Below are 27,252 nucleotides of genomic sequence, written 5' to 3' on the forward strand. Positions count from 1 at the left end.
TCAATCATTTCCAACATAACCAAGTGACGTAATCTTCATCTTTTCAACCACATCGTCACTGATTCGTTCCTGGCATTTTAAAACACTTTTGAGGAGAATAAGAGCAGATGCAATGTGTTGTCAACCTTGACTTGATGTTTTTATTTAAAAGAAGTAAAAAAATTATATATATATAAAAAAAACAAACTACGAGCATCAATTCAAACTCCATCTTAAATCTTCAAGGACAGCTTCTCTTGTTTCATTCTGTCGTGACTCAGAGCTTCCATCCGTCAACGTTTACCTTAAAAAGGTCACTGAACAGCTTTGTGTGGAGCTCAGAACCAGCCCTTCATCCTCTCCCTTCTGTCATCCTTTATGTGTTATTTTAATGTTTCACACTATTTAAGAATCATACGTCTCTATGTGTTACATAAGAACAGAACTCACATCCACCCTGCTACATCAGAGGAATAAGAGCACATTATTTACTCAAACACCCAAACATGGCACTTAAAGAGGTTAGTTTTCAAGAGCAATACCATAAAAGTGAAGAATGATCATCTATTCTAGTCTAATCTACAGATTATATTGATTCCCTGACAAAAAATAGATTGATAATTGAACAAACCAAAGGATTACTCTTAAATAATTACTAATCTACACGTTTTGCTGCCAGAAGAACTTTTGGGTTTGTTGGATTGTTGTGTGGACTTGAAAAGTTTGGTCTGATTAAATGGATGCATAAAAACAAAAAGAATACATTTGGATGTCGATGAGGTTWTTAAGACTCCTGTGATGTTTTAATGCACAAACTCATTAGAGAGAAAGTACAGGGAGTTCTGCCTGAAATAGCTGAAAAGCGAACGTTTGCCGCAAAATAAAAGAAGAAGTTTGATATTTAGGGAACGGCACYAGTCGTTCCCCGTTTCCACGCTTGTTGGAAGATAACTGCGGCTGGCTGCAGCTACATGTTTACTATGTTTCCTATTTCAGCGAGTGCCGAGAAGCTCAGTTCGCATCGAGCACAGGCTGTTCCCCCAGAATATTTAACTTTTTTTTTTTTTTTGAACGAGGCATGAAATGTGATGAAAGTGTGAAGAAGTAGTTCCTGCAGAAAGAGAGAGAGAGATGTTTTCTTGTACGGCTGCTGGTCTGGACTGATGGATCAGGGGATCAGGCGAGGCCTGTGCGCTCCACGCCACTCAGGTGCAGTGACTGGTGTATGTGTGTGTGTGTGTGCGTGTGTGATTGGTGGGCTGGCATCAGAAGATTTGTCACACGTAGTGCTCGCGGTGGTTGATGTACACCTMGTCTGTCCCGCTCTGATGACACACCCACTCCAGGCGGGAGCGCCCCTGGCTGCTGCTGCCTTGGGACGCTGCTCTCGCTGCGGGTGGGGGGCGCTCAGACCTGCGCTCTGCTCTACGAGCCTGCAGGAAGAACACAAAATAAAATTAAAATAAAAAATAAAAAATGGAAACTTCTGAAAGCCAGTGCACCCTAAATGTCTATATCTGAAAATAGGGAGGAATCCATGTAATTTATGGACAATTTGACATTTATGTATTTACCTGCTTCTCCCTTTCTGGGTTGCTGGTGGCTGCAAATAGGAATCMCTGCACTACATAAGAGGAGTTTCTTGTTTTGTGGGCGGAGTTTGTCTTAACTGTGGTTGACAGAGTTCTTGATGTGGGCGGAGTTTATCCTAACTGTGATTAGTGGAGTTTGGATAATAGGTGGAGGTTGGATATGGGCGGAGTTTGGCAAAACCATGATTGGTTGGATTGACCCCAGCTTTTTCAAGCCCCGCCCAAAGTAGTCAATCCAACCAATCACTTCTTGGACAAACTCCTCRCACAAAACAAGAAACTCATACTTAGCGACTGCAAAGACCCTCTTCTTGTTGTATGTCTCTAGAACAGAGGTCCTCAAACTGGGGTCCCAGGACCCCCAGGAGTGCGCAAGCTGTATCTTGAGGGTCCTCAAAAATTTCAATAACTTGGTTTTTATAAAAAAAACATATGGGGAACAATGCACTAGTCAAACAAACATACTAAACCAAACAAAAAATAATATTCCCATGACATTTAGGGGTTAAATGACAGTAAATTACTTTTGAAACAGCATGGGGTTTATGAGGGGGTCCCTGGTAATGTTTCATCCTTGCAAGGGGTCCCCAGAGCCAACAAGTTTGAGAACCCCTGCTCTAGCAGACACTGTGCGAGAGGCGGGGACATCCTGGACAGGTTGTGAGTCCATCACAGGGACACATAGAGACAAACAACCAGTCACGCTCTCACTCACGTGAGTGACAATTTGAGAGTTTCCATCACCAAATCAAAAATCCTGATGGAAAAGGAGGAAAACAACTGAACAGCGATTGGTGTGCCGTTTTTTTAAGCGACATTAAAAAATGGTTTGTGATTTTTACACTAAACATATTTCGTGTAGGTTTTCTTTGTCTAATGAATGCTTGCGTGAAGAAAATAAACTCTAATTTAAAGCCTCCTACAGTTTAAATGAGTGGAATCATTACACTCAGCGTGTAATAAAATCAGCTCATCACATCTAACAGTCGTCTGACTCATAATGAGCCACTGTTGTTTTTTTTTTGGCTCCCAGATGTTTCCGTGCACACCTCTGAATTGGTTGGCAGAAAGATAGTGGGGTTTACCTGACACAGCCAGGCCACTTGTGACGCGTGGACTCCCAGAGGAACAGCCGGCGCTCTCTCTGAATAGGGAGGGGGCGGCTTGTGAGTCGGAGGAAGGTCAATCCTTCGCAGAGGAAGAAGAAAAAAATAACACACACGGCAGTGAGGAGACATGTTAGTGTTTCAGCAGAGTATGCTAAAATAAAACCATGAATAAAACAGACAGGGCTGCAAAAAACCTAATCTCAAGATCAAGTTTTGGGAAGAGCTGCAGAAACAGCCCATAAATGATCTTATTTGGGTTCAGTTCTTAGGAGAAACGATGTGAAACTAACAGAAAGTGTAAGTCGTGAGAAGTTTTCGAGCAGAGGAGGAGATGCTTTGTGGGCGATTATCACAGCTTTAATTAAATCTAGACAATTCACACAGCCCATTGTGAGAGGGTAAACTCTGTCAGGTGTCCCTGTCAGCAGGATTTTGTGGATAAAGGTCACAGACTTCAGCTCGGATCTGGAAAATGGAAGATTTGTGACAGCTGCTCCGAGTCTGAGCCTTTCACTCATTTACTGAAACCTAGAAACTGACCTTGGCAATTCATAAAAAAAGATGTGAGAAGCATTGATTTTCCTGCTGCTGTCTCTCTCTCTAACACACAGACACACACACACCTTAGAGCCGGGGCTCTCAGTGACCTGCTGTCCTACACTCGCCTGTGTGTGATGAAGGAGAGGGGCGAGGAGTGCGTCCACTCTTCACCCCGCCCTCTTCAAACTCATTCCTCCGGGACTTCCAGCCCACGGTCACACTTAAGATGCTAAGTTTGTCGTGGCATTGACCACCCCGCCCCTTCCACCCCTCCACCCCAAGCACACGGGCTGGACGGAGCGTCCTGTAGCGTCAGCACAGTGATGCAGGGCCCACACCCACAGAGAGAGGGGTCATAATTCATGACATTTACTGCTGGCGTTTAAGATGGGGGAGGAGGYTCCTGATGTTGTCAATGTCTTTTATAATTCTCTGTAATCTGAGCGAAATGTTCCAAATCCACAGAATCCAGTCTGAGTGAGGAGATAAAATAACTGTGGCTGTGTTCACATTCTCTAGAGGGGGGGGAGGAGTATTCAAGTTTGTTTCTAATAATCAATATCAGACTCATTTTCATGCATCACTGACATTTCTGCAGCTGAGATGAAATTACTTTTTATAGGAAGATTAATTTATTTATAAAAAATAAGGAAACATATTTACGAAGCCCCTAAAGGCAGCTAAACAACTACAATTAGTGAACACACAGGCTAAAAATGTATTTTCACAAAGCCGCCTACTTTAAATTAACAAAAAGGGCAAAATAATTTGTTTTGCTTTGTARTGATGAGAAATGTTCTGCTCAAAGAAGCACGTCTGGTTTGTGTTTCGTAAATGTTTTCTGAAAGGCAGTTTTGCYGCAGCACTTCAGAAAAACTTAAAATGATGAAATCATGTTGAGCACTTTTTGAATGTTTTACTTTGTTTTGTAAAAATCTGGTATTAAGTTGTTTCTTGTAAGTCAGAGGAATCTGACATATCTCTTAAATTATTTATCCTCTTTGTTCTAACAGTAATGACGGCAGGAACAGCGTGAAGAAGGGCTTTGCTGCCAGGACTGAACTGATCTTCCARCTCCCTGAACCTACAGTTTACCTCTCTCCAGGCATGGTGTCATTATTTCCCCTGCATGAATCATGTGTGGGGACTTACACTTTGTCAGTGTAGGCTGTAGGAGGGGCTTTGCTAGCAGTGAAGATCACAGTGATGAAGACCGCGATGAGGAACAGGGCGAGGACGGCACCCATCACAGCTCCGGCCACGGTGATGGAGTTGGACCTCTCTGCCTGAGACTGATCTGAGACAGAAAACAGAAGCTTCTAGTTTATTAGAAAGTTAGAATCAAATCTCAAAGCTCCAGCTCAGTGTTTGTGGGGGTTGTCAAGTTCCTGGCATGAGCCTCAGAGGCTTGCAGTTATCATTTGGAAAGGAAATCAAATTGTGAATATGTACAAATCCAAAGCTCAACACATTTTTTCTCAAAATATTGTCACTGGTGTCCTCAGTTCAGTTTATATAACCTCCAGAGCAGAAGTCTAATCCTCGAGGGCCACTCCTGCATGCTTTAGTTGTTTCTCTGCTTTACAGCAGGACTTCAGCTTCCGCAGAAGCCTCTTATTCACTTGTTAAATCCCAGGTGCATCAAAGAAACACCTGAAACACCCACACAGCAGAGGGTGTGGGCCAGGCCTGGCAATGATAGCACTGTTTTTAGGATGACATGCCACAACTGGCCCAGGTTTGGTTCAAATGGTGCTGGGCTGTTCATGGACCATCTCTGGTAAACCACATCTGGGCCACCAAAGGGCCGTCATTTTTTTTAGCTGAATCTGGGCTGAGTGTGCTTTGTGTGGGCCAGAAGTGGGTCAGCTTTGRGAGTATGTAGTGGCCCTTGATGACCACGTTTGCCCACTCCTAGAGTGTAACATAAAAAGTGTTCATAACCTTGTCTGTCCAGAAGTTGTGAAAATCTCGATTTGTTTTTATATAAAAATTTAAAACACACACACCAAGTTCATTTGAATAATTTCAACATTTTTTTCTTTTCCAAAAATAAATAAAGTTTGTAACTTTATTCTTTATTTTGTAGCGAGGAATGGGGAGCTCAGCTTAACTTGGAGGAAAGAAAGGTGGGCATTGAGTAAAATAGGCTGGGAACCACTACAGTTTTGTGAGCCTTTCAGACACACACACAAATTAAATGGCCACTTAAAACACAGATACGTGGCTTAGTGGTTGTTAATCAGTGAGTCTGCAACTAAAATGTCACATTTTTTCCTCACAGTTTCAAGTTGCAAACAGTCATTAAAGGAGTTGCACACATCTAACAGGGTTTAATATATAAAATGTAAAGAAATGCAGCTTGTTTAGCTAATAAAAGTCAGCCCACTCATCAAACACACAAACAGCACTTCCTACAGGTTTTTCAAGAGTAAAGCATTACTGAAGACCAAACATCTAATAATGAAGATTTACTGTGACTGAATAAAATCTAATGTGAGCAGGTTATTTAGTGACACTTAATCTGCTTTATTAAAAGAACAATCTTGACACAGAACTTGCTTTAATCTAATGTGTCAAAGAGCTGGACATGTCCAAGAAAACTTCAGCCTTTTTGTTTGTGGCACCGTGACGTGGACACTGGAGAAATGTGATTTCATCTRATTAATCCCTATATTTTGTAGCTCCTCTGTCTTTTTCTAATATATTTTTTCCGAAGAGTATATCTTGAATTAGCTGTTAGACCATATGCTGCATTGGGTCCACTGAGGGGATTAGGATTAATTGTGATTAAGATGCATTAAACAGGAGTTTCGGCCAATCAGCAGCGAGTGGCCGAAGCTGCTGAACATGGGACGGAGGATGYAGGACAAAGGAGGCAAAAATGTTTAATGGTCAATTCCACCTCTCATTTGGCTGCTGAGGTGGGGGTAAAAATCAATAATGTGCTGAGATGAGAATTCTTAAACAACACGTTCAGTTTAAATTAAASAGTTTGAAGGGTTTGGAGGTCTCCGCTGTCCTGAAACAATTAATAACCTTTTGATTAGCTTTGATGGCCACCGAGCTCCAACAAAGGCCTGGAGTTAATGTCTTTAAAATGTATTTCATCAAGCTGGCTGCTTGTCAACACTTAAAGCCCTTCAGAGACACGAAGGATGCAAACTGCTCAGACTCGGTTACGTTCAGAGACAACCAGAGCTTTTTTTGTGTCCATTTGAACCACAGATTACTGGTGTTGGCTCAGCCTGTCCCCACGCTGGGATTTGGCGGAAGACTTGCCTCCCTTCTGTCCTTTGCAGGACTCTTCCTCTTCAGCAGACGCCGTGGAGAAGAGCGAGGTCAGCCGTGGACTTATGAATTAAACAATGCGCTCCTGGGCAAAAAGTACAAGAGCAGGGTGAAAAACACCTCCAGGGTCGTGTGCACATAGTGGGGGCATAGTGGGGGCATAGTGGGGGGGCTGGTTTTAAGATCCTTGCCTCTCCCTCACACTGAGATGTTTTGATTTACTTTTTTCATTCGTTGTAGAAAAAACTTGAAAAAGCAAATCTGCTGATCTACAAAGTGTCTAAAACAAAATCCAAGCTCTGCTGGATGACGTCATCAGAGCCACCGAGCTGCTCCAGCATTTATTTTCAGACTGTCCTACTTTTAGGTCAGAGTGACAACTGCCGAGACCACGATAAGKTCTGCAGGACTTTTTATTTTTTTATTGAAGCGAGACTGTTCTCAGGATCTGCAGCTCGACCTCAGCTACGTCAAGGTCACGCTGGTCGCCTGCATCCTCCCAGCCAGAGGAGTGCCCTCTCTGAAGCAGCAGAGTAATGGGCCCATTTTCCCTCCCAACAGCTTCTCTTTTTCTACTCAGCTTAAAAAAAAAAAAAAAWTCAGCAGCCTGGTTTAACCTCTCAGCTTCACAGAGGTTTTCTGTGACCAGGTAAGGAAGACAGCCTCCATCAGCAGCTCCAGATGAGCCTGTTGCCATGGGGACAGTCAATGGGCTGGAGAGTGGGGACTTTGGGCCAGTCGGAAACACTCAGCGTTTAATTTTACCAGCTGGTAGACAGTGGGAGAAAAGACACGGGGGGGGGGGGGGGGCTGTCAGGGAGAGCGGAGGCCTCTGTCCTGAAACAAAAGCAAACTGGTGATGGAGACAGGAGGTGCTGGGTCCCCCCTCTGACCACAGACATACCAGAGGGGAGACAGTTCAGCGAGCTAACCATGTGACAAARGGTACAAATTACCAGCTGAAATCAGAGTGAGATCAATAGTAAAACTGAGAAAGTGAAAGAAAAAAAAAAAAGGCTTTTGAATTACATCATGTTCAGCGTCCCAAATATGCACGCTGGAATTTAAGGGGGGGTGGGGTGATGTGCAGCGGTAAGCGTTGGGGAGCTAGAGATGATGTCATTTATAGATGAACAAAGAGACTGAGCAGCCTGAGAAACAGCYAGCTGAGAAAGCTCCAGAGAGGAGAAAAAATAATAAAAATAATAAAACTCACAGGTGCTAAGGTGCTTTATTCGACAATAGTTTCTCAAAAAAAGGATTGACAAAATAATGCTCCACTGCTGTCACCAACATAAATATCCTTTTTTCCCCCACAAACTTAATTTATATTTTGCAATATATACAAAACAAGACCACAAGGTGCTTTTATTATTGACATTGTGAAACTGATTCAGCCTCTTTAACAGTGACTTTTACAGGAACCCAAACCCCTGACGGATGCACGTGTAGCAGAGATGATGTCATCGTTTAACTCCAAGATTCATCCCAGCTTCAGCTTTGCTCCGTTTCTAATGCCTCCAGGTTTGCAAACATACTCCGACATGGCAGCAGAGTGAATATGGCACGAAGATGCAACAAAGAGAATCTAGTATCTAAGAAAGTATCTAAGGCACTAGTTTTATGTCCCAACTTAGACATTTCTCGACGAGAGGGTATCCACTGATTTCTATACAGCATTTTCATACAAAAGACCTTCATTAGTCTAAATGTGAGGCTCAGAASAAAAGGAGGCGAGCAGAAACAGTTCATCGATTAAAGAAAATTTAGTGCAGAGAAGCAAACGCACAGGGGTTCACGGTGCCGTGCTTCCTGTTTTTTTTTTTTTTTTGGTGAAAAAAGCATCCAGCTTGATGTAATACATAGAGGAAGCTGAACCCGAAAACATTTTTAAATTTAATCGAACCAAAGCGGTGTGGGCACCAGCTGGGCTTTCTGCTTTCAACACAACAAGCTTTTGATGCCTTTTCTACTCCCCCAATTAAAAAAAAAATCTGGACAGAATATTCTCAGTTTTAAATGTAACAATAGTTTTTTGCAGAAACACTGCCCTGGTTTCTCTGTCTTCACACTTTATCAAGCCAAACATTTCCTCCTAAAGCAGTGTGAGATTTTAAACAAAGTGTAATTCCACACAATCATGAACCTGGGATGGCTGCAGAAATCTCAAACACGAAACAAGAAAAAAAAAGTCTGATTCATTCATTTCGTTGTGAAATAAAAAACCAACAGACGTTCCTGAAATGAGCACCSTTTGTCCGATTCTACTTCACTGCACGAGTGTTTGAAACAATAACTATATAAAACTATGAGGGTTATATTATCTGCTGCTAGCTGAAGTGGCTCTCCATTAAATCGCTTTACATTCGCAGCTTTTAGTCGCTGCACAAAATTCACAATTATTAGTTAAACATCTRGTTTTAACATCTCTAATAATAAAGCATCTTTTTCAGGCTACCCTGTACACGACAGCAATACATTATGATCTGCTAGTCAGTAATACTTATGGCAGACACTTTTYTCCTACTTCTAAATACAAGTTAAACAGGAGTTTGGCAACTGGCTGCAAAGTGACCAGACTATAGTTGTATTCACAATCAGTGTACACAAAAAGAAATCGATCTCCRCCATGCAGTCTAGTAGACGGAGGCTGCAAGTGCTAAAATACAATCGCTTTGATCTGTTTATAAAACTTTACATCCATGATAGCTTCGTCAGTGTTMGACGTGTGAACTATTAGTGCTCTGCAGCCCCCAAAACACTGACCGGTAAACAAAAAACATAAAAAAAAGCTTTTTCTTCTAGGTTAAGTCACAGTACTTCCTGTATTGATTGGCAACAGAATGAATTCATGTTAAATGCAGCCTGAAATGAGTTTCATTTTTAACTCTCCACAGAATGTTAGAGTTTTGTCACGTCGGTGCTGCAGAGGAGTTAAAAGTGCCGACAATCACAGGTGAGAAAAAGTAAATGTGCCCTCCTAATTTAGATTCTTTTTTTTTTGTTCGCTGTAACATAATTGCACGTTTAGTTAAAAAAAAAGAAAAAAAGAGAGCAACAAAATGCCAAAAAGAGCCTCAGAGTTTAACTGACAGTTTTGTTGTTCAGAATAGAAAACATAAATCATCAGCAGCTGAATAATGAAAAGTGTTTTGGCTAAAATAATGTCTTTGTGCAACAAAATACTTTTTGGCCAGTAAGTTCTGACTGCTGTGCAGAAGCTTACTTCAAACACCACCCTGCTGACTGCACTCTTCAATATCCAGGAGCCCTCATTTGGTGCCAGTCTTTACAGTCCTAAACACCCGTTATTTATGACAAACAGGAAAAAGCGTGATWTTTTTTTATCAAATTGATAATTAACCTGAAATCCTTCCGAAATTTAGTAAAAGCAATGTTAAAGTAGATAAATATTTCCCTGCTACAAAACTTAAGTTTGCGTCATGTCCTGCATTTTAAGGCTCTGATGTTCTTCAGCCCACCCTGAAGTTCACATTTTATCAGCAGGACACACAGTGTTCAAGTCCTCAAACACTCAATTCTTGCATCAGGATATTAACACAAGAGCAGAGACTTTGTTGAAAACAAATTAGTCTGATGAGTCAGTCATCCATCATAGAGGCYGTGCGGTTCGTTTTACGACCACAAGTGTGCACGGGCCATCAGTCATTAAGGAATCCAGATTTATCAGAGAGACTAATTTAGTGTGTTATGGCTCTGCCATGTCGCTGTGAATTATGGGAACTAAACCATTTAAATCGTATAAATTTACCTTTCAGCTGAGGATTTTATACAACAAGTGAAAATAAAAAAAACACATGAAAAAAAGAGCTTTTTTTTGACAGTTAAAGAAGACATTCAAACAAAACGGCCTCATTTCATTTCGACTCTACAGATCTTCACAGTTCAAGTCAGATTAAAGTCACATCTGAGAATATCCTACATYAACAACCTGTGTGTGAAAAATAAACAATTATTTAAACAATGAATTTAAATTTGGTCTGAATTAATCACTGTAGCTTTTTTTTTTTTACTTTTATCAGCTTGAAAAATGTACTGAACAGCAAAATGAACTTGCTTCTAGAAATAAATGCTCATTTAAATCTTTTACAGTAAATCACTTAATGTTTTTAACAAAAACATTTACAAACATTTTTATTTGATAAATTAATTTTTCAACTTTGATTATTTGACTTTAAGGACAATTTGTAACAAAGCTGTTTTTTTAAAGGAATAGTTCAGCTATTTTAAAGAGAGGATCTATGGAAATGTTATAAACAGTTAGTATTTTACCTGTTGTGGATCGATCTTTAAACAACTCTGATCCATAGAAAAAGTTAAATTCTGACTGAAGAGCTAAACTGCTGGTCAGAGCAAGTCTAAAGTGGATTATCTTATTATCTTAAAGTAACTAGTTCCAAAAATGTCAGATGTTTCTGTAAACATTTGATGAAACTTGCCAGTTTTTTTTTGCATTACATTTATTTTGGAAGAAATTGGATATTTCTGCTGAAAATGTCCTCGGATGCACACAAAGTGCTATAGCTAGCTTCTTACAAAAGAACAAAAGATTTTGAAGACTCCAACCATTCATCATCTCAATCCACTCGGAAATAAATCACTTCTACAATCTGAGATTGTTTTTAAACAGCCATCTACCTACAACAGGTAAGATATTAATTATTCATAACAATTCTATTGAACACTACCTTCAAAAGATCTGAACTGTTGCTTTAGGATTTCATTAATATTTACTATGATTCTCTCTACAAAAAAGACTGAGGCTTAAAGTGAACTGCTAGAATCCATCAAAGGACCAAACTTCATAATTTAAAAATTGTTCAGAGTTGTTCAATTAATCTGAGACGTTTACGGTATCTTGCAAAACGCTACATCTGCAGCTCTAAACAGGGAGGGTCTGAGACGTGGGCATGAAATGATCCGTTTGCAAGTTTCAAACAAGAAAATAACAGATTTCATATGAGGTAATGAACACTTTAAGACAGCCTGAAAGCCTGTTGGGTTCAACTGAAAATACATTAAATTAAATGTTGTTCATGTCGTAAGGCAATAACACATAAAGTACTAACATGCCTAAATATGCAGGCTGTCAAATTAAATGGACAGTGTCCTGTCTGTCCATGTCAAAAACATAAGCCTCCCGTTTCAAGTGTCAACCTGGACATTTGAACTTAAACTACAGAGTAGTCTAGTAAAGGTGTGTGTGCGTATAGAAAAGTAATAAGGTGTTCTTTTTCCTAATAGCTTTTTTCTCGTGTTTCTGCCTCTGCAGAACCATGCAGCTTGTCAAACGTACCACTCTCTACGCGAGATGACTGAGCCATCAGTGTGAGACACATAATCACCCTCAGCCCCGCTATCGTAGCAGTCATCCGACAGGTAGGGGGCGCCGTTTCTCTGCGGTTTAGGTGAGTGAGCATATCGGGTGTTCCTGGTTTGTTGTGGACTAGAAACCTGGGTGTTTTCAGTCTGCTGATGGTTGAGGCGCCRGCTCTCCCTCATGGCCCTTGTGTAACCGTTAATGGGATACGGTTCTCCGTTGAAGTTGCTGAAGTGACGCCGGTCGCGTTTGAGCTCACGGTCGCCCCACTCCTCCCGGTCGTGGTCCTGGCTGCGAGAGCTGCCGCCTGCTTTACCTGGACGGAGTTCGTGCTGCGGGGGGGCCTTCTGGAGTTCAATGGGAGCCAGGTTCTGCTTGGCGTAGTAGCTGCCYTGAAAAGTCTGTTGTTTCCGCAGGTAACACACTCCGACCAGAGTCAAGACCAGAAGCAGGAACAATGCCCCGCCCACGGCCCCGCCCACTATGGTGCCAATATTACTTTGGGGCAGGGCTTCGAGTGTGGGGGAGCTGAGAAGGACATGGCCCTTCTCAACCACAAAGGTGGAAGAGCTGGTTAGGACAGGAGCAGTAATGGTGGAAGGCATGGTGGGAGGATCTAATGGAGGGGGGGAGGGTGAGAGGGGGATGGAGAGTGAAAGGGAGAGAAAGATGAACAGCTACATCAGCATTTCACTAAGAAGGGACAGGAAGACAAACATCAACTAAACTATAGTGCATCTGCTCACAGAGGCCTCAGGTTTGAAAATTGTTTTGCATGAAAAGAATAAAAATATAATATTTGGTTCAAATATATCCAACTATGGTTAGAATAACTCCCCATATTCAAAATACTTAAAAACTTTATTTGTTCAGCTTTTTTCGAGAAACAAAGGGGCAAGGTAATAAGAAAAAAAACAGTCTAAAAAAGCTTCGTCTCCATTTAAATGCATCTTTCTAAACAGGATTAAAGACAGAGTACACAGCTTCAAATTAACATTTTATGGACACAGTCCCAAAACTATTTTTTCCTTACTATTTCTCAACCTGTATTTACACAACCAATTTAAAATGGCCGAACAGCYAAGTGAAAATGAATTTTGTCACCAAATTATGATAAAACCAGCATCCATGATCAACAATACCAGTCACACAATCCTCCTGATTGATTTATTTATGTTCTTTTAGTTGCTTATGACACTTCTCCTGACTTCACTTTCAACTTTCAAACACATTGCACAACAACTAATTGGGTTTAATTACTGCTTAGCTGGTGTTTATTTCACATAAACAACTAACTTGGATTTGTGAGTTTCAGATCATCTAATCACTGGTTAAGCTGAAAATGATCCCATTCTGCTCACCATCTGAATGACTGGTGTGTCACTGAGTAACAAATATATGAGATTGTTGCTGCTGGCYCTAAGTTAGGTATGAAGTGACAAAGGATGGAAAAAATAAATAAATAAAATTTAAGTAAAACAGACTATCCTGTATACAAATTAGAATTTTACATGGAGGGAAAAATTTGTCTTTAAGAGTTTAAATTATTTGGTTTCTTAACCTTAAAAGGTTCTTTGCAGCTGGATAATTATGTTAAATTTTTAATTAGTTTGAATATGTTGTTACATGGAAGAAAACCAGCCCTAAAACAAACTACGTTAAGGACTTTACCCACAGACAAAACATAAGGGTTTAATCAGAAGCAGCGGTACAAATCTGAGCTGAAAAAGCTCAGATGCAAACTGCTGATACTTRAACGTCATTTAAAGACCAAAGATGTGAGGCAACTATTCACAGCTCAGAGATCTGAAACATGAACCCAGAGGTTTGTTGTTTTCAAGTGTATAAATTGAATGACTTTGTGCAGAGGCAGTGAACTGACATGAGCACACCCACAACAACACATACAACAAAGCGTACACTAACATGTGCAAGCTTGTGCACACACACAGGCCCTCTCAAAGGAAAATGAAATATGGATGATAAATAATAAATAGGAGTTGAAAAGGACTAGTTAATGTTTCATGAATCTGGGACATCATCTCACAGTGAGGCTGCAGGCTTTCGCCTCTTACTGCATGACACATGCAGAATAGGAAAAAAAAGAGACACAAAAAAGGAGGAACATGAAAAGGGGGGAAAAGAAATCCCATAATAATCAAAACTTCATTGAAGAACAGAGTTTCCACAGGCAAGGAAGATTTTGTGAAACCAGAGGAGCATGCTCATCATTCCCATCAGAGACGTGAAGTGTTTCAACACCGAGCCAGCGGGACAGAAAGGCAGTGGACTGTGGTTTAACAGGACTTAAACACTGGCAGATGTTTGACCCAGGAACTCCTTGTTTAACATCTGGAGACCTCATGTTAATCAAAACTAATCAGCATGCAATTAAAACTAGATCTAAGATCAGATCCAAACCACTGCACCAAGGGTGATTCTGTCAGTGGGCGATGCAGTGTCACATTTCAGCTTGAAGGACGATGTCACAGGCAGTGATACCCTCTATGACGTACACGCATGCACCGTACTTCCTAAGAGACTACGAAGCAGCCAGAGTCAGCTCTGTCCCAGTCTATAAACGCCGCTCACCTTGTATTAGGATGCGCACATCCCGACTGCGGAGGTTGATGTCGTTGGCGACCTCGCACCTGTAAACGCCCGAGTCGTTGCGATGGAGCGGACGCAGGAAGAGCAAAGTGTTGTTTCTTATTTCTACCCCTTCAGGCATTTCACTGTCCAGTCTGAGAAGCACGAACAGAAAGGACAGTCAGAGGCATAAATAAAAGCAAGAGTGCATGTTACTTTTTAAATGTCAAATACAGGATAATTTKCAACTATTTTAATGGTTATGCTAGGTACAAAACACTCCGTAATGTCTGAACAGGAAAGCTGAAGTCTTTAGTTGTGTTTGTTCTGTTTTTCTGAGATTTTTAAACTACAAGTATCAAAAGTTTTACTGCATTACTTTACACTTCTCCTCTCCTGCCTTAAAGACAGAGTTTGATAAACAGGTTTTTATAAAAAAGGTATGAAATATTTATACAGTAATTATGATTTAAAACAATTCAACACCTTAATTGCTGAAGCAGTGGCTCAACTTCTATTGATGAGCTGTGATCACATTTACAACTTGATACAATGTTAAGAAAACAACATTTTGATATTGCAAAGAGAAACTTACTTAATTTAAGTACATTATTAAAAGACTGCAACCTAAAAACAAGTTTTAATTAACTAAAGTTCTGGTGTTATATTGATGTAAAAACACACAACATATAGCTTCAGCATGCCAACATTAGTTGTATGAGATATGAATTATGTCTGAATTAAATCAAATTCATGCAGTTTGAGAAATCTGTCTTATTAATCTGATTAAGGAGTTACTATGAAGCAGATTAGTTCTCAACTAAAAGGTATTAGTGTGAATTTGTACATTAAAAAGTTGTCAGACAGTAGAATTGAAGGTAAAATATTAAAGAGATAAAGCAACACAGATGCATAAAAACATTACCTGAAGAATCACATCAGTTTGTGAGATTAGCCAAGATTCACAGACCACGTTCAGAATTTTGTCGTCATTTCTGTTTCTTTAGCRGACAAAGTTAAACTCCTGTCTTTAAGTAAAGCAGACGAGCTGTAGTTCATCTCTGCAGCTTTTCTTGGACAGTTTTAGGACATGGTGTGCTTGACAAGTGCTTAAAGTTTTATGGTCAAGGCAAACTAAGTTTTACTGCCAATGTCAGGGCACATAGGAAAATTGAAAATTAAATATTGCTATACCTTTAGAGTTTCAGTGTACTGTAACCAGCTGAACTTTAACATTTCAGCCCTCCTCCTCCCCCCATGAAACAAGTTAAGCAGAAAATTACCAGCAAAAATACGTGTACTTGTTGAAAAATACGCATTTATAGCCTTTAAATTAATCCAAACAGATTAAAAAATCCTAATGAGGCTAATTCATAAATTACAAGAACGTATTTTCTGCTATGGCTTCAAAAATTGCCTGATACAACTCCTTCTCAGATCCTGCCCCGTTCTCTGTTGTGTCAATTACAACCAATATGTAAACACAAAACAGGCACACACCTGATCCATCTGAAGTGATGAGCTGGTGGGTTTGCGTTGGCTTTGCACGCCATCTGAACATTTTCACGGCCCACAAACCAGTTCCCATCATACCCCACGACTGAGATATCAGGAGCAACTGCAGAGCAGAAAAAAACTAGTCTATTATTATGCTTATTATCTAATTTCCCTCTGAGATCAATAAAGTATTCTACAATTTGAATTTAATTGAAATAGTAAAGAATCAACTGCTATAAAATGTTCAGGAACATAAGAGAGGATTAAAAAAACAGTAATTCTGGCTTGTGACCCTGCATAAAACAAACACGTTTGTACTTGCCCTCTTTAATAACGACTAGACTATAGTTGTAAGAAATATTTAAGTGTAGATTGTTGAAGTATCTCAACTTAATTATTTAGAAACAATTTACTACGAAATTCTCCCTCAGTTATGTTAATACACAGAGACAGTTTGTTGGACCTACACTGCACATTGAGCTGATAAGGGATCCTGAAGTCATTATGCAGGGCTGGGTGGCGGACCACACAGGTGAGTGCTTGGCCCTGGACGTGTCGCGTGGGCTGCCATATGTAGCGGACTTGTGTGCTGGTTGTGCCGTTGACGTCATCAAAAGGCTGCACCTCTGATTGCCCGAAGAGGTTTGACTCCCACGACACTTCGGCGGGGGGTCGAGCTCGCTCTGCGATACAGGTGGCCACCACCGTTTCATTGCCACCGTCGATCAGGGCAGTTGAACCAGCAGACACGTAGACCTTTGGCTCCACTGCATAACGCAAAGAAAATAACTTTTTCAGCTTTAGTCTGCATTACAGAAAAACATTTGCAGAATTTCTGCTTTACTACATCCCTAGTTCAACACTTCATTAGAAGCTCCAGTCATCCTTATGATCCGCTTTGTGAAAACAGACTGAGTGGTTGCACACACTGGGTTTTTGAGCATGTACCAACAACTACTGGCCCAAATGGAAGAAGTGTAATCCCCTCAGCAGAATTGAAAGCAAAACTGTGGAACCTGTTATTACAAACAAGCTGAGGAAATAATTCATAATTGGTTACAGACCCTGATTAAACTAGTTATTTGTGATGCTTCCCATTGGCTCTGAAAATTTCAGATTAAAAGCAGACCTTTATGGAGAAAGTCAGTCACATCACAGCAATGGAGAATATTCTGGGACAGAAGGTAAAATGGACAAATTCACAATACTCACAATCCAGATCATGTCTCAAAGTATTTTTTTGTGCTTTTATTGCAACATACATTTCCCTGATGAAATAAATCTAGAACTGCATTGGTATTAGTAAAACAAGCAACATGCAATATTGTTAAATATTATAATTACTTTTTCTTCAATCTTTCAGCTTTCCTGCAGTTGCCATGATACAACACTGTGTGCTTCACCATCATTTTTATCAGGAGTGGGTATCCAGGACAAACAATCTGATAGGCAAAACATATTTCTGACAAGCATTTTAAAAGTGTGGCCTACCATTTATTTTAGTCCAAGCAGTCGATTCTGATGTGTTGCAAAATATTTTCTGCAACTCTACATCAATCAAAATGATAACCCTGACAACATAAAGAGCGTGAATTATGACATTTCCACAAATATTAATTGTTAGGAGAGAATAAGAGTTTCCACATGATCTGAACATTGTTGAAGTTTTAGTAACGTTGCACCAAATCCATTTTTGTGTTTTTATACTGTCACCTGTGAAACTGTAAGTCTAATATGAGCTACCCTTACCGGGAAAATATTTTTCAATCTGGTTCAATTTTTTTTCAACACAAGTGTTGCAAATACACAAACAGATAAGCTATACATCTATACCATTCAAAGCATTTAATTATCATAAACTCTTGATATGCGACGTGAGCCTGCCAACTGGGGAAAATCTAAAGAAGAAAAACTCATTCAGCCATCTTTACTAATTAAATTCTCTTCATGCAGTAGGGAAGGACCTACAGCATCAAGACAGCTGTTAGATTTCTGCTTTTCCTTCTGATCAAACAGCACAGTATTAAGACAATCTACCTACTTTTTCTGCAGTCTATAAACAGGAAGTATGAAACTAACCTTTCAATTTGATTGACTGAAAACATTTWAAAAAAAAGGTGTTCAGAAAACAAAATGAATAAATAATTCCTAACTATCCCAAAGCATCCAACAAATATACGTTTTTAATGGACGAATTTTATTTTACTGCCAAGATGCATCTAAACCCCATTATATTAATAAACCTAAGTGTATGTAGTTAGAAGAACAAAAACAAAGGATTTAATCCTAGTTAAATTTGTTTGATCTCTTAGTTGGATTAAGTACTCTTTGTTCTGATATATGCAGAAATAGCTGTAACTTTAATGCTGATTTATATTCTGCAAGATGTGTTGAAATTTGTTTTTATTTTCAAAAAAAAAAAAATCCTGCGTTTTTGTCCTTGTTCTGTGCATAAGCACTGTGGGTATGTGCCGAGTATTGTGCCATTGGTCCAAAGTTTGTGGATGTGCAGAAAAGTCAGTGAAATACACCACTCATCTCACTTCAACTGCTCTGACATCTTCATCCAAACCCTCTGTTATTGTGTTGTTGCTGTGTTTGTGTGTGACATGTGACGTGTCCTGTGTGTGAGGGAGGTGCAGTTTGCCCTTAGAGAGGGGGTGTCCAATCCAAGTCCTGTATGTTTTACTTGTTTCACTGCTGCAACACACCTGATTCAGTGATTTAATTATGTTTATAAGTTCTGCAGAATACTTTTAATCACTAATTCATTRAAATCAGATGTGTTGGAGCAGAAAAACATCTCAAACATGCAGAATAGTGACCTTTGAGGACCAGGACAGGACACCTTTAAGAGTATAAAATGTTCATTAACCTACACATACATAAACCAACTGTTTCTGCCTCGCTGGTTATGGTTCAGAGAGAATTTGCAGTAGACTTGTGATGCAGCAGAAAATATAAACATACTTACCAAGAACACTGACAGTAGTGGAGGCCTGAGTGTTTCCCAGGGGGAACGTAGCTACCTTACAGGTGTAGCTCCCCACGTCTGAGAAGCCCACATTATCCAGCACTATGGTGGCGTCGTGAGAGGAGGGGGAGCGAAAATGCAAGCGATTTAAGTACTCTGGAGGGATGAAAGTGCCGAACTCTGGATTATACACCGCCACAGCAACAGAGCCCGAAGGTAGACGGCGTTCCCAGGAACTCTGAGTGAGCGTGAGGTTTGAGCCAACCTCCACCCTGCACTCTAATGTGACGTTCTTTCCAAGCACGGCACTGACCCTCTTTGGCACCACCACCTGACTGCACCACGCACCTGCCAGAGAAAAAAACAAAACAAAACAAAAAACACTTTATTAAACTTAAATAACTTAGTAAACAAAAAGGTAAAACGTTTCCTTCAACCCTTAAAATGTCCTTTAACTTCATAACTGCTCAATAGTTTTTAAAATAGTCAATCTTTTAGAGATATCGCCACTTGAATTGAAGAATATCGAATTTAAATGACATTTTTGCTCTTTAAAAGATAACATTTTGATGACAATTTGTACATATTTTTGCCCACCCCTAATTTGGCTTTATAACTTCATAAGTTTCAAACAAGTTGGATTGTGCATGAGGTAAAACATGCATCTGTGACTGTGATTCATTTTCAATCATGACAGGTTTAGTAGCAATATATGCTGCAACCCAGAGATCCTATCATAGAGAGGACAATAGCTGAAAACCTTATAAGAGACAACTGTTCTGATTAAAAACATTTTTAAAACAACTAGAGGAACACATTTTCTGTTAAAAATGACAGACAAGTCCTGTAGTTACAGTCAAAAATATCAAAAACATAAGAAAACAGTATTGGAGATATCAGTTTATAGAAATCATTTCATATTTTTTCCATCTCTCATATTTTGGGAACAGATAGGGTTTCTAACTTTATACCACAAATGCAGGCTTTGAGGCCTTGAACAAACAACGCACAGCTTACAGAGAGACTTAGTGTTCCCAATCATGAAAAAAGCCTCCCTCCTACTGACCTGAATTCAGGAATTATAACCAGACTGTGTGTATGTCTTTTGTTCAAATATAACCAACTCGTGCACTCCGCCACCTGCACCTGTCAGAACTGCAGTCAGACTTGACGGCAAGAACTCACTGCTACACAGAGGAAGGTCCAAGAGATAAGAACAGACTGCACTTGCTTTAGAAAAAGGGAAAGGAAGCYTTATGCTAATAAAATGACATTGTTGAGAGAATAAAAGAAGGCTGAGAGCGAAGACAGACAACAGCATACAAGACACAGGAGGAAGCAAACATCACCAGGATTTTAGTACACGAAGACACTGGAAGTGTGTTATGGAGATCAAAAAGATAATATACAGTAACACTACCAGACTGCCAAAATCTGTAACAAGATAACTAATTGCAACAAGCTGCCAGAAGATAGATATCACAAAATCTGTTGCACTGCTTGGCAACCAACTCCAAATATTCTATTGTTGTTTTTCCAAAAACAACTCCGTCTTCGACCAATCTTGATCTAAGAGGGCCAGGACCTGAAATACTGGCACTGTGTGCAGAGAGTTTTCTACTGCAAAACAAAGAAGTGCAGGTGTTGGAAAAAAAAAAAAACATTTTTCAGTTCTTTCAGTTTTAAAAACCATTAAATGTTCATGTTTGGTTGCAAGATAGATAAATTTTTATGCTTATAAAAAATGAAAAATCACATTAAGATTGGTGACAGAATGAAAATTAGTCATACTCAGACAATTTATTAAGTATAAATGCTATACATGCAATAGAGTTGGGTAGTGATGAATACACTGAAATAGCTTTTTGACTTTCAAACAAAAGCACAATTTAGCAATTTAAACATTATTTGCATTTTAAAACAATTACTCAAAATGGCAACTAGGTAGATGATTTATCACAAACAGCCTCTTGATTCGAGATCTTGAGCATTTTCTTTGTAGAAATGCTGCCGTCTGAAGCGGTTTCTGAACAGCTGGCACAGACACTGCAGTTGAACGTGTCTTAATAAACTGTCACTTCATAACAGACATCTGCCACACAGATACACAAAGAAAGTTCTCCCGCCTTGGAAATTTACCCCCCCCCCCCCCGAGCCCCCACTGCAGGGCATGTCAGAGGGTGCCCTTGTGAAGTGATGCAGTTATTTTGTGACTCCTTTAATGGTTTACTTTTTGAGTAAAAACTAGAATCTGTTTTTATGTCTTCATTTCTATAAAAGAATGAAAAACAGGCAGTGCAGACAAACCTTTAAAATGAGTTTGATCATGGAATCAGGGATGTAAACTCCAGTCCTCGAGGGCCACAATCCTGCATGTTTTAGAGGTTTTCCTGCTCCAACACACCTGACTTTGATGGCTGGGTGATTAACAGGCTTCTGCACAATTTGAAGAGTTAATTCAATCAGTGAATCAGGTGTGTTGGAGCTGGAAAACATCTAAAACATGCAGAACAGCGTCCCTCGAGGACTGGAGTTTGACATCTCTCTGCACTGTTAACCTTGATCTTTTTGAACCAATCAGAAAAAAGTAAGACTTAATGAAACTGTAACCAGTTGTGAATAGTAGGGCTTAAAGTTATCAAAATATCAACATGAAAACCAGGGCCCAAAGATTCCAGCAAAAACATTGCTTTCTCATTGAATCATCATTTTTATTCATGCAACTTAAAATTGATTGTTTTTCTTTGTAAAAAACATTTTTTAAATTGCCGTCCCCCCACAGCTTTAGGATGTGATATTTAAAAGAAAAACTGACATGAGTGTATTTTTTAAAATGAATGAATGTTTTACTAAAAAACTGAATGGGTTTGTTGGGAAGTTCACCCCTACAGAAAATACACCCAGTGGGTGGGGTGACCACTGTAGTCTGGACACTCAGAACAGAAGTGCAGACCATTATCAGCATCCTGTCTAAGCAGCAATGGGGAACGGTTGCAGAAACACACCTGCTCAGTGTAGTGATCCCTCTGTGGAGCGTGGGGGTGTGTGGGGGGGTACAATGGGAAAGGATGGGCCAACCATCTTATTGCAGGGAGATAAAAACAGCAGGGTTCAGCAAAAGGTGCTGTGAGGAGCAGAAAGGATGCATTTTAGGGGTAGTATCAAGTGGAAACTGTTAACTGAAAAAACTATCCAAGGTAGTAATTAGATTTTTAATTAATGCAAACTGATCAGGAAAAAGCTAAATCAAGACAATATTTAAAATCACGATCCTTTGCTTGCAAAACTGTATCAATTCTCTTGCACAAAGTCAAGTGAAGTTTTGGAAGACTTTTTCATGTCAAAAGACAAAATTTAAGGCAAGAARGAACACTACGCCAACATAGTCTTAAAAATATGGATTTATTTTTACAACTAGCAATATCAAGTGAACTCTACAGAACCTAATGTGCAAACCTCAAATTGTTATATTCAGTCACAATTATAGCATGAACCCAAAAATGGTGAAGGCTCACTTAAGACTAAATGCTACTTGAACAATTTCCCTTATACAGTCAAACGCTAACATAACGACTTTGGTTTTTCCTGTGTGAAGTAATCAATTCGAAATCCAGCTTAAAAACCAAAACCACCAAGAATAATAAGGATAAAGACTGCACAGTACATGTATTTGAAAGAAATAAAAAAAGGGAGGTAACTGATCTCAAGAAAGGTCATTATTGACAAGACTTTCAACATGAACAGTGCTGCAAACAAATCAAGGGGTTGAAACACCAAATGTGACTCAAAGAAAATGCTACCAGTGGAAAAATATAAGTTTAATGAACCTTTTCAAGAGTACTGGAGAAACATTGAATTGAAGTGATTTTGTGACCTAAAAAAATAAATGCCACATCGTGATGGACTGGCAACTTATCTAAAATGCATCATGTTCTTTGCCAGCTGGGACAGGCTAAACACACACTCCACCTACACAAACACACACAACACTAATAGAATAAAGCAGCTAATGGATGGATGTATGGAAATACTCTAGCAACAACAACACAGAAGAATAATCCACTTTCTTGAGTAAAAAGCTGATTCTGTGCCTTTCTGAACGACAGGAATAGATATGAAAATAGTGGGAGTAAAGAAAAAGCATTTCCCCTGCACTGAATTTGAAATGGAAGAGGTACAGCAACTGAATTTAATTTTTAATGATGATGTGATGACAACCTTGCATAACTGTGCCTGTGTTTTCTCTAACTCCGCAAAAGAGTGATAATGATAAGGGCAATATGTTTTGTGCTGCATTGCTTGACATTAAACTATGATTTCTGCTATGCCCCAGAGACTAAAAAGGGAATCCTCATTATGATTTAAATAAAATAAAAACTTTTATAGACACATTTGGTTTGGTTTACAAATTCAACACAATATATATCTTTGCCACAGCAAAAAAACAGATCTGACTTATTCTGCCAATAAGAACACTTTGCTCCTGGGGAATACTCTGACGCTTTTAGCTAATAATACCTTTAGTGAGTCTCTTGTGGTGGTAAAGAAATGCAATATTGTGTTTATCTTGCTAAAGAGCAGCTCGTCATGCTCAAAGTAAAAATTTGAGTGGTAACTGACAAAAAAAATTTAAAAATAAAAGTTGGACTTCATCCCACCAGAAAGTCAGTTTTTATGCTTCTTGTTTGTTYATTGGGTTGGTTCTGTTAAACTGGCCACCAGTGGTGAATCCATTTAGAACCCATTTACATAAATGATTCAGCAAGAAGTTTTCTCCATCTGTCAAAAACTTCAAATCAAAAATGTGTCAAACGAAGCTTACAGCTAGATCCATATCTATTTGGACACTGACACAAAGTTTTGTTTCTTGACTCTGAAACATATTCAAGTTATAATTTAATAATATGGACATAAAGTCCAGACTTTCAGCTTTCATTTGAGGTTGTCTACATTAAAACTGGATGAATGATTAGGAGTTCAGCTCCTTAACATGTGTCCACCAGGCTTTGAATGGGAACAAAAATAACTGGTTGACTGAGTCAAAGCCTATTTCATTTACAGGTGTGGGCAATTCTTTCTTGATRTCAGGTGCTGCTTGCATTCAGAAAATTTTGCTGTGAATAAAAGATGCGGCCAGAAGAGCTGGACAAGCCATCCTTATGCTGCGAAAACAAAAAACAACCACCGGAGACATTGCTACAATATTAGGAGTGGGTTTTAAACCAAGAATTATAATTAGAGGACCCTTTGCTTTGAAATGAACATTTTATTTATTATTTAACTTGTCCAATTACTTTTGAGACCCTGAAATGAAAGGATCGCATCAAAAAAATAAAAAACTTTAGTTCCCCCCATTCTATGCAATCATTTTGTTCAACTCACTGAATTGAAGCTGCGAATCTGAACATCAACTGCATCCCAAATGTTTTGTTCAAAATTCATTGTGATAATATACAGAACCAAAATTATTAAAATGTTGTCTCTCTAGATATGGACCTAAATGTATTTTTTTAAAAGTGCACTTTAGCCACATTTTCTTAGTACCGTTTTGAACAAATAAACCAAGTTGGATGATGACGGCAGACGTTCCAGCTGTGTTTTTCTGTGTTTGTAATGAGACGTGGTTGCTAACTGGAAAAGAAACTCTAAGAGGACTCTGTTCACAGGAAATTGTCCAATCAATACCCAATGCTTGCAATGTCTGTGGTGTGTTGAGTAATTAATAATTAACGAAGAAACGTCTGCTTGTAAGCATTTACATGCACATAACCAGTGAGTGGCTTTGGGGAAACAAACTGATCTGCTCTGATGTTGCTGTCACTCYGAGCAGCAGGCTTTTGACTCATTATGTTGAATAGATCAAACATAAGTCCAACTTTGTCTTTTAAACATTTTAGGTTTAAAAATAATAGGGCTTTTTACCATGGTTATATCTGTGATGCTGCATGCTTTCAGCCAGTTTTTGTGCCGATAACTTCTGCAGGCATGACAGAGAGGATTTTCTGCTCCCACTCTCACCTACTCCATCTTTGGAATGGGCAGAGGTGGTCAGAACACTCARCATGGGGCATCTTCTGAAAGAGTCTAGAACAGGGGTGCCCAAACATTTTCACTGAGAGGGCCTAAATTAAAAAAAACATTTTCCCTAAGAGGGCCAAAATTAAAAATCGATCTGAGGGTCGCGGGCCAAATGCAATAATATAAGAAATGCAAATACTTCTTACATAAACTTGTTTTATTTTTATGATTAAGCTAGGAGCTAGTGTGGTTGCCTACATTTTTTTAGCCCATGGACATGGAGAAAACTCAATGTATGCAAAGTCAATGCAAWGTCAGCAAAGGCTCATGAAACTATTCATAATTTAAAAATTAGATATATGGGGTCTTTTAAGGTGTGCAAATCTAGATATGGGCTTAAATCTAATCTAAATGTCTCTTGTAGTTACTTGAATTTTATATTCAATCTGAACATAATTACAATCCAATAACCAGAACAACTGTTGGTGGGCCAAATGAAATGGTTTGGTGGGCCAATTTTGGCCCACGGGCCCCACTTTGGGCACTTCTGGTCTAGAATGGTTATATCTTTGTTTTCATAGCCGTCTTGTGGAAGTTTGGTGTTTTATCTCAAGTGGCTCAAACTGTCATATGAGGAAAAACAGTGGCTGAAAGAAAAAAAAATGCTAGTGGTTTGATGTATAACTTGAACATCAAAGAGAGTTGTTACGACTTTGTCAACTCTTAATTGAACATTTCGAAGAAAAACAACACCTGTAAAAATCATCAATCTTAAAATGTGTTTGTAAAAATATATATATCAAAATGCCCGTAAAAAAACAAAACAAAAAAAAGTCTAAGTCAGTATGAGCATGTACTTTTATAATGTGAAATCGGTCTATGCTTAGGGAACTAAAAGGTGCAGTGTTTCCTCTGTTTTGCCAAAAATCATATCCCTTTTCTTTGCCAYTTTTGTCTTTGTTGTTTGATGTACCGCTACCAAAAGTCACACTATTCCTGTACAAGCCTCGTGTTTCCGTGTATAATTTGCATTTCGTTTCAAAGCTGTGCAATCAGATGTGGGACAAAACCCTTGGACAGTAATAGGAGTAGTTGAGTGTTTTTGCATTGGCATCTTTCAATTAAGGCAAACGATATTTGAGCAACTCTTTAGTGTCTCTAGGCTTTTACTGAGAGTCTGAATTTGAAGTTTTAGTCAAAGTGCACCAGACAAAAGCTTGTTGTCCACGAACAGTCCTGTTGCTTAATTGCAAGAGAGGCCCTCATCAACATCAAACAGTGGTTTGTGCACATTATTTGTGGGAAGAGTCATCTCTTGTTTGCCTGGAAATTTGAGTTTTTCATGTGGCTTTTACATTACACTTGCAAAACATACTTTTAAAAAAGGAACAATAAGGATTCAGCTTACTTTTTGTTATTTTATAAAGACATTTTGAAGAGGAGAGTGGTTTCCACACATTTTAAAGCAACATTGTGTCATGGTTTGTCTCTTTTTTTTTTTCTTACCTTAGGAAGAACACGGCACCAAACGTTTTGGAGGGGTTTAAATGTGAAAGCAGCACTGCTGGGGCACATGTTTCAGGGTGGAGAGAGTAAAACAGCCGAGTCTTTGATTAAACCATAATGAGCTGCACGGCGGGCACATGGGGGCTGACCCTCTTCAGCACTTTTGTTAAAGCAGGTGGCATCCCAGCGTCGTGCTACTTTACTCTGAAGCTTTATGAAGCTAATATGGCTGCCAATGAACCAGACACAGCCGTATAGATTAGTTTAAACCTCTGCCTGCGCACCTTTAACCGCAGTCGATGGAGCCTATGGGCTGCTTGTCACGAACTTCTTTTTAGCCAAGTTTTAGCATCCCCATGCCACCATTTGAGCTTAATTTTAAAAAAAGAATCACAACTTCAATTAAATTACACTTTCAAAACGTTAGTTTGCGCTTAACTCGTTTGTTGGAGAAGATGCGCGACGCACCGTGACAGTCACAAAAACTTCTGTGTGACGCTGCTGGAAGAAAGCAGAAAAAAAAAAAACACAAACCAGGACTCACCTGAAACAATGCAGAGCACGTGGTAGATTACAACCCTGCTCTGGTGTCCGAGCCGGTGTCTCCCCTGAGAGGAGGGTAACATGTTTTTAAGACGAAGCGCAGCCCGCTGCTCCTTGCCWGAAGCGGTTATTACTTGCCAGTTTGAGCGGCGCTGAACAGTGGGAGCTCCTCGGCGACAAACTCCGAGCTGCATGTGGACTGTACCATCTGCACGCTGAGGCGCGGGGGAGCGCGAGCACACCTGACCGATGAACCTAATAGAGGCTGTTCTC

At 39.5% G+C, this 27,252-nt stretch overlaps 1 protein-coding gene across 2 annotated transcripts; it reads right to left on the reverse strand.

Annotated features, from left to right (window-relative positions):
- Nucleotides 1-113: 113 nt before the first annotated feature.
- Nucleotides 114-27,252, reverse strand: LOC106531353 (nectin-3-like protein). 2 transcript variants are annotated; one of them, XM_014027197.1, is made up of 8 exons: nt 26,981-27,252; nt 18,913-19,260; nt 16,406-16,705; nt 15,942-16,059; nt 14,445-14,596; nt 4,373-4,517; nt 2,657-2,759; nt 114-1,412 (listed from the first exon to the last, which is right to left on the reverse strand). In XM_014027197.1, exons 1-8 carry the CDS (start codon nt 27,171-27,173, stop codon nt 1,257-1,259), a joined length of 1,515 nt encoding a protein of 504 aa, XP_013882651.1. In that variant the 5' UTR covers nt 27,174-27,252; the 3' UTR covers nt 114-1,256. The 2 variants fall into 2 exon arrangements, with proteins under 2 accessions (XP_013882651.1, XP_013882650.1); XM_014027196.1 differs by lacking the exons at nt 114-1,412; nt 2,657-2,759; nt 4,373-4,517 and adding an exon at nt 7,724-12,468.

This window comes from Austrofundulus limnaeus, unplaced genomic scaffold, assembly GCF_001266775.1.
Source record: "Austrofundulus limnaeus strain Quisiro unplaced genomic scaffold, Austrofundulus_limnaeus-1.0 Scaffold622, whole genome shotgun sequence".
Classification (NCBI taxonomy): Eukaryota; Metazoa; Chordata; class Actinopteri; order Cyprinodontiformes; family Rivulidae; genus Austrofundulus; species Austrofundulus limnaeus.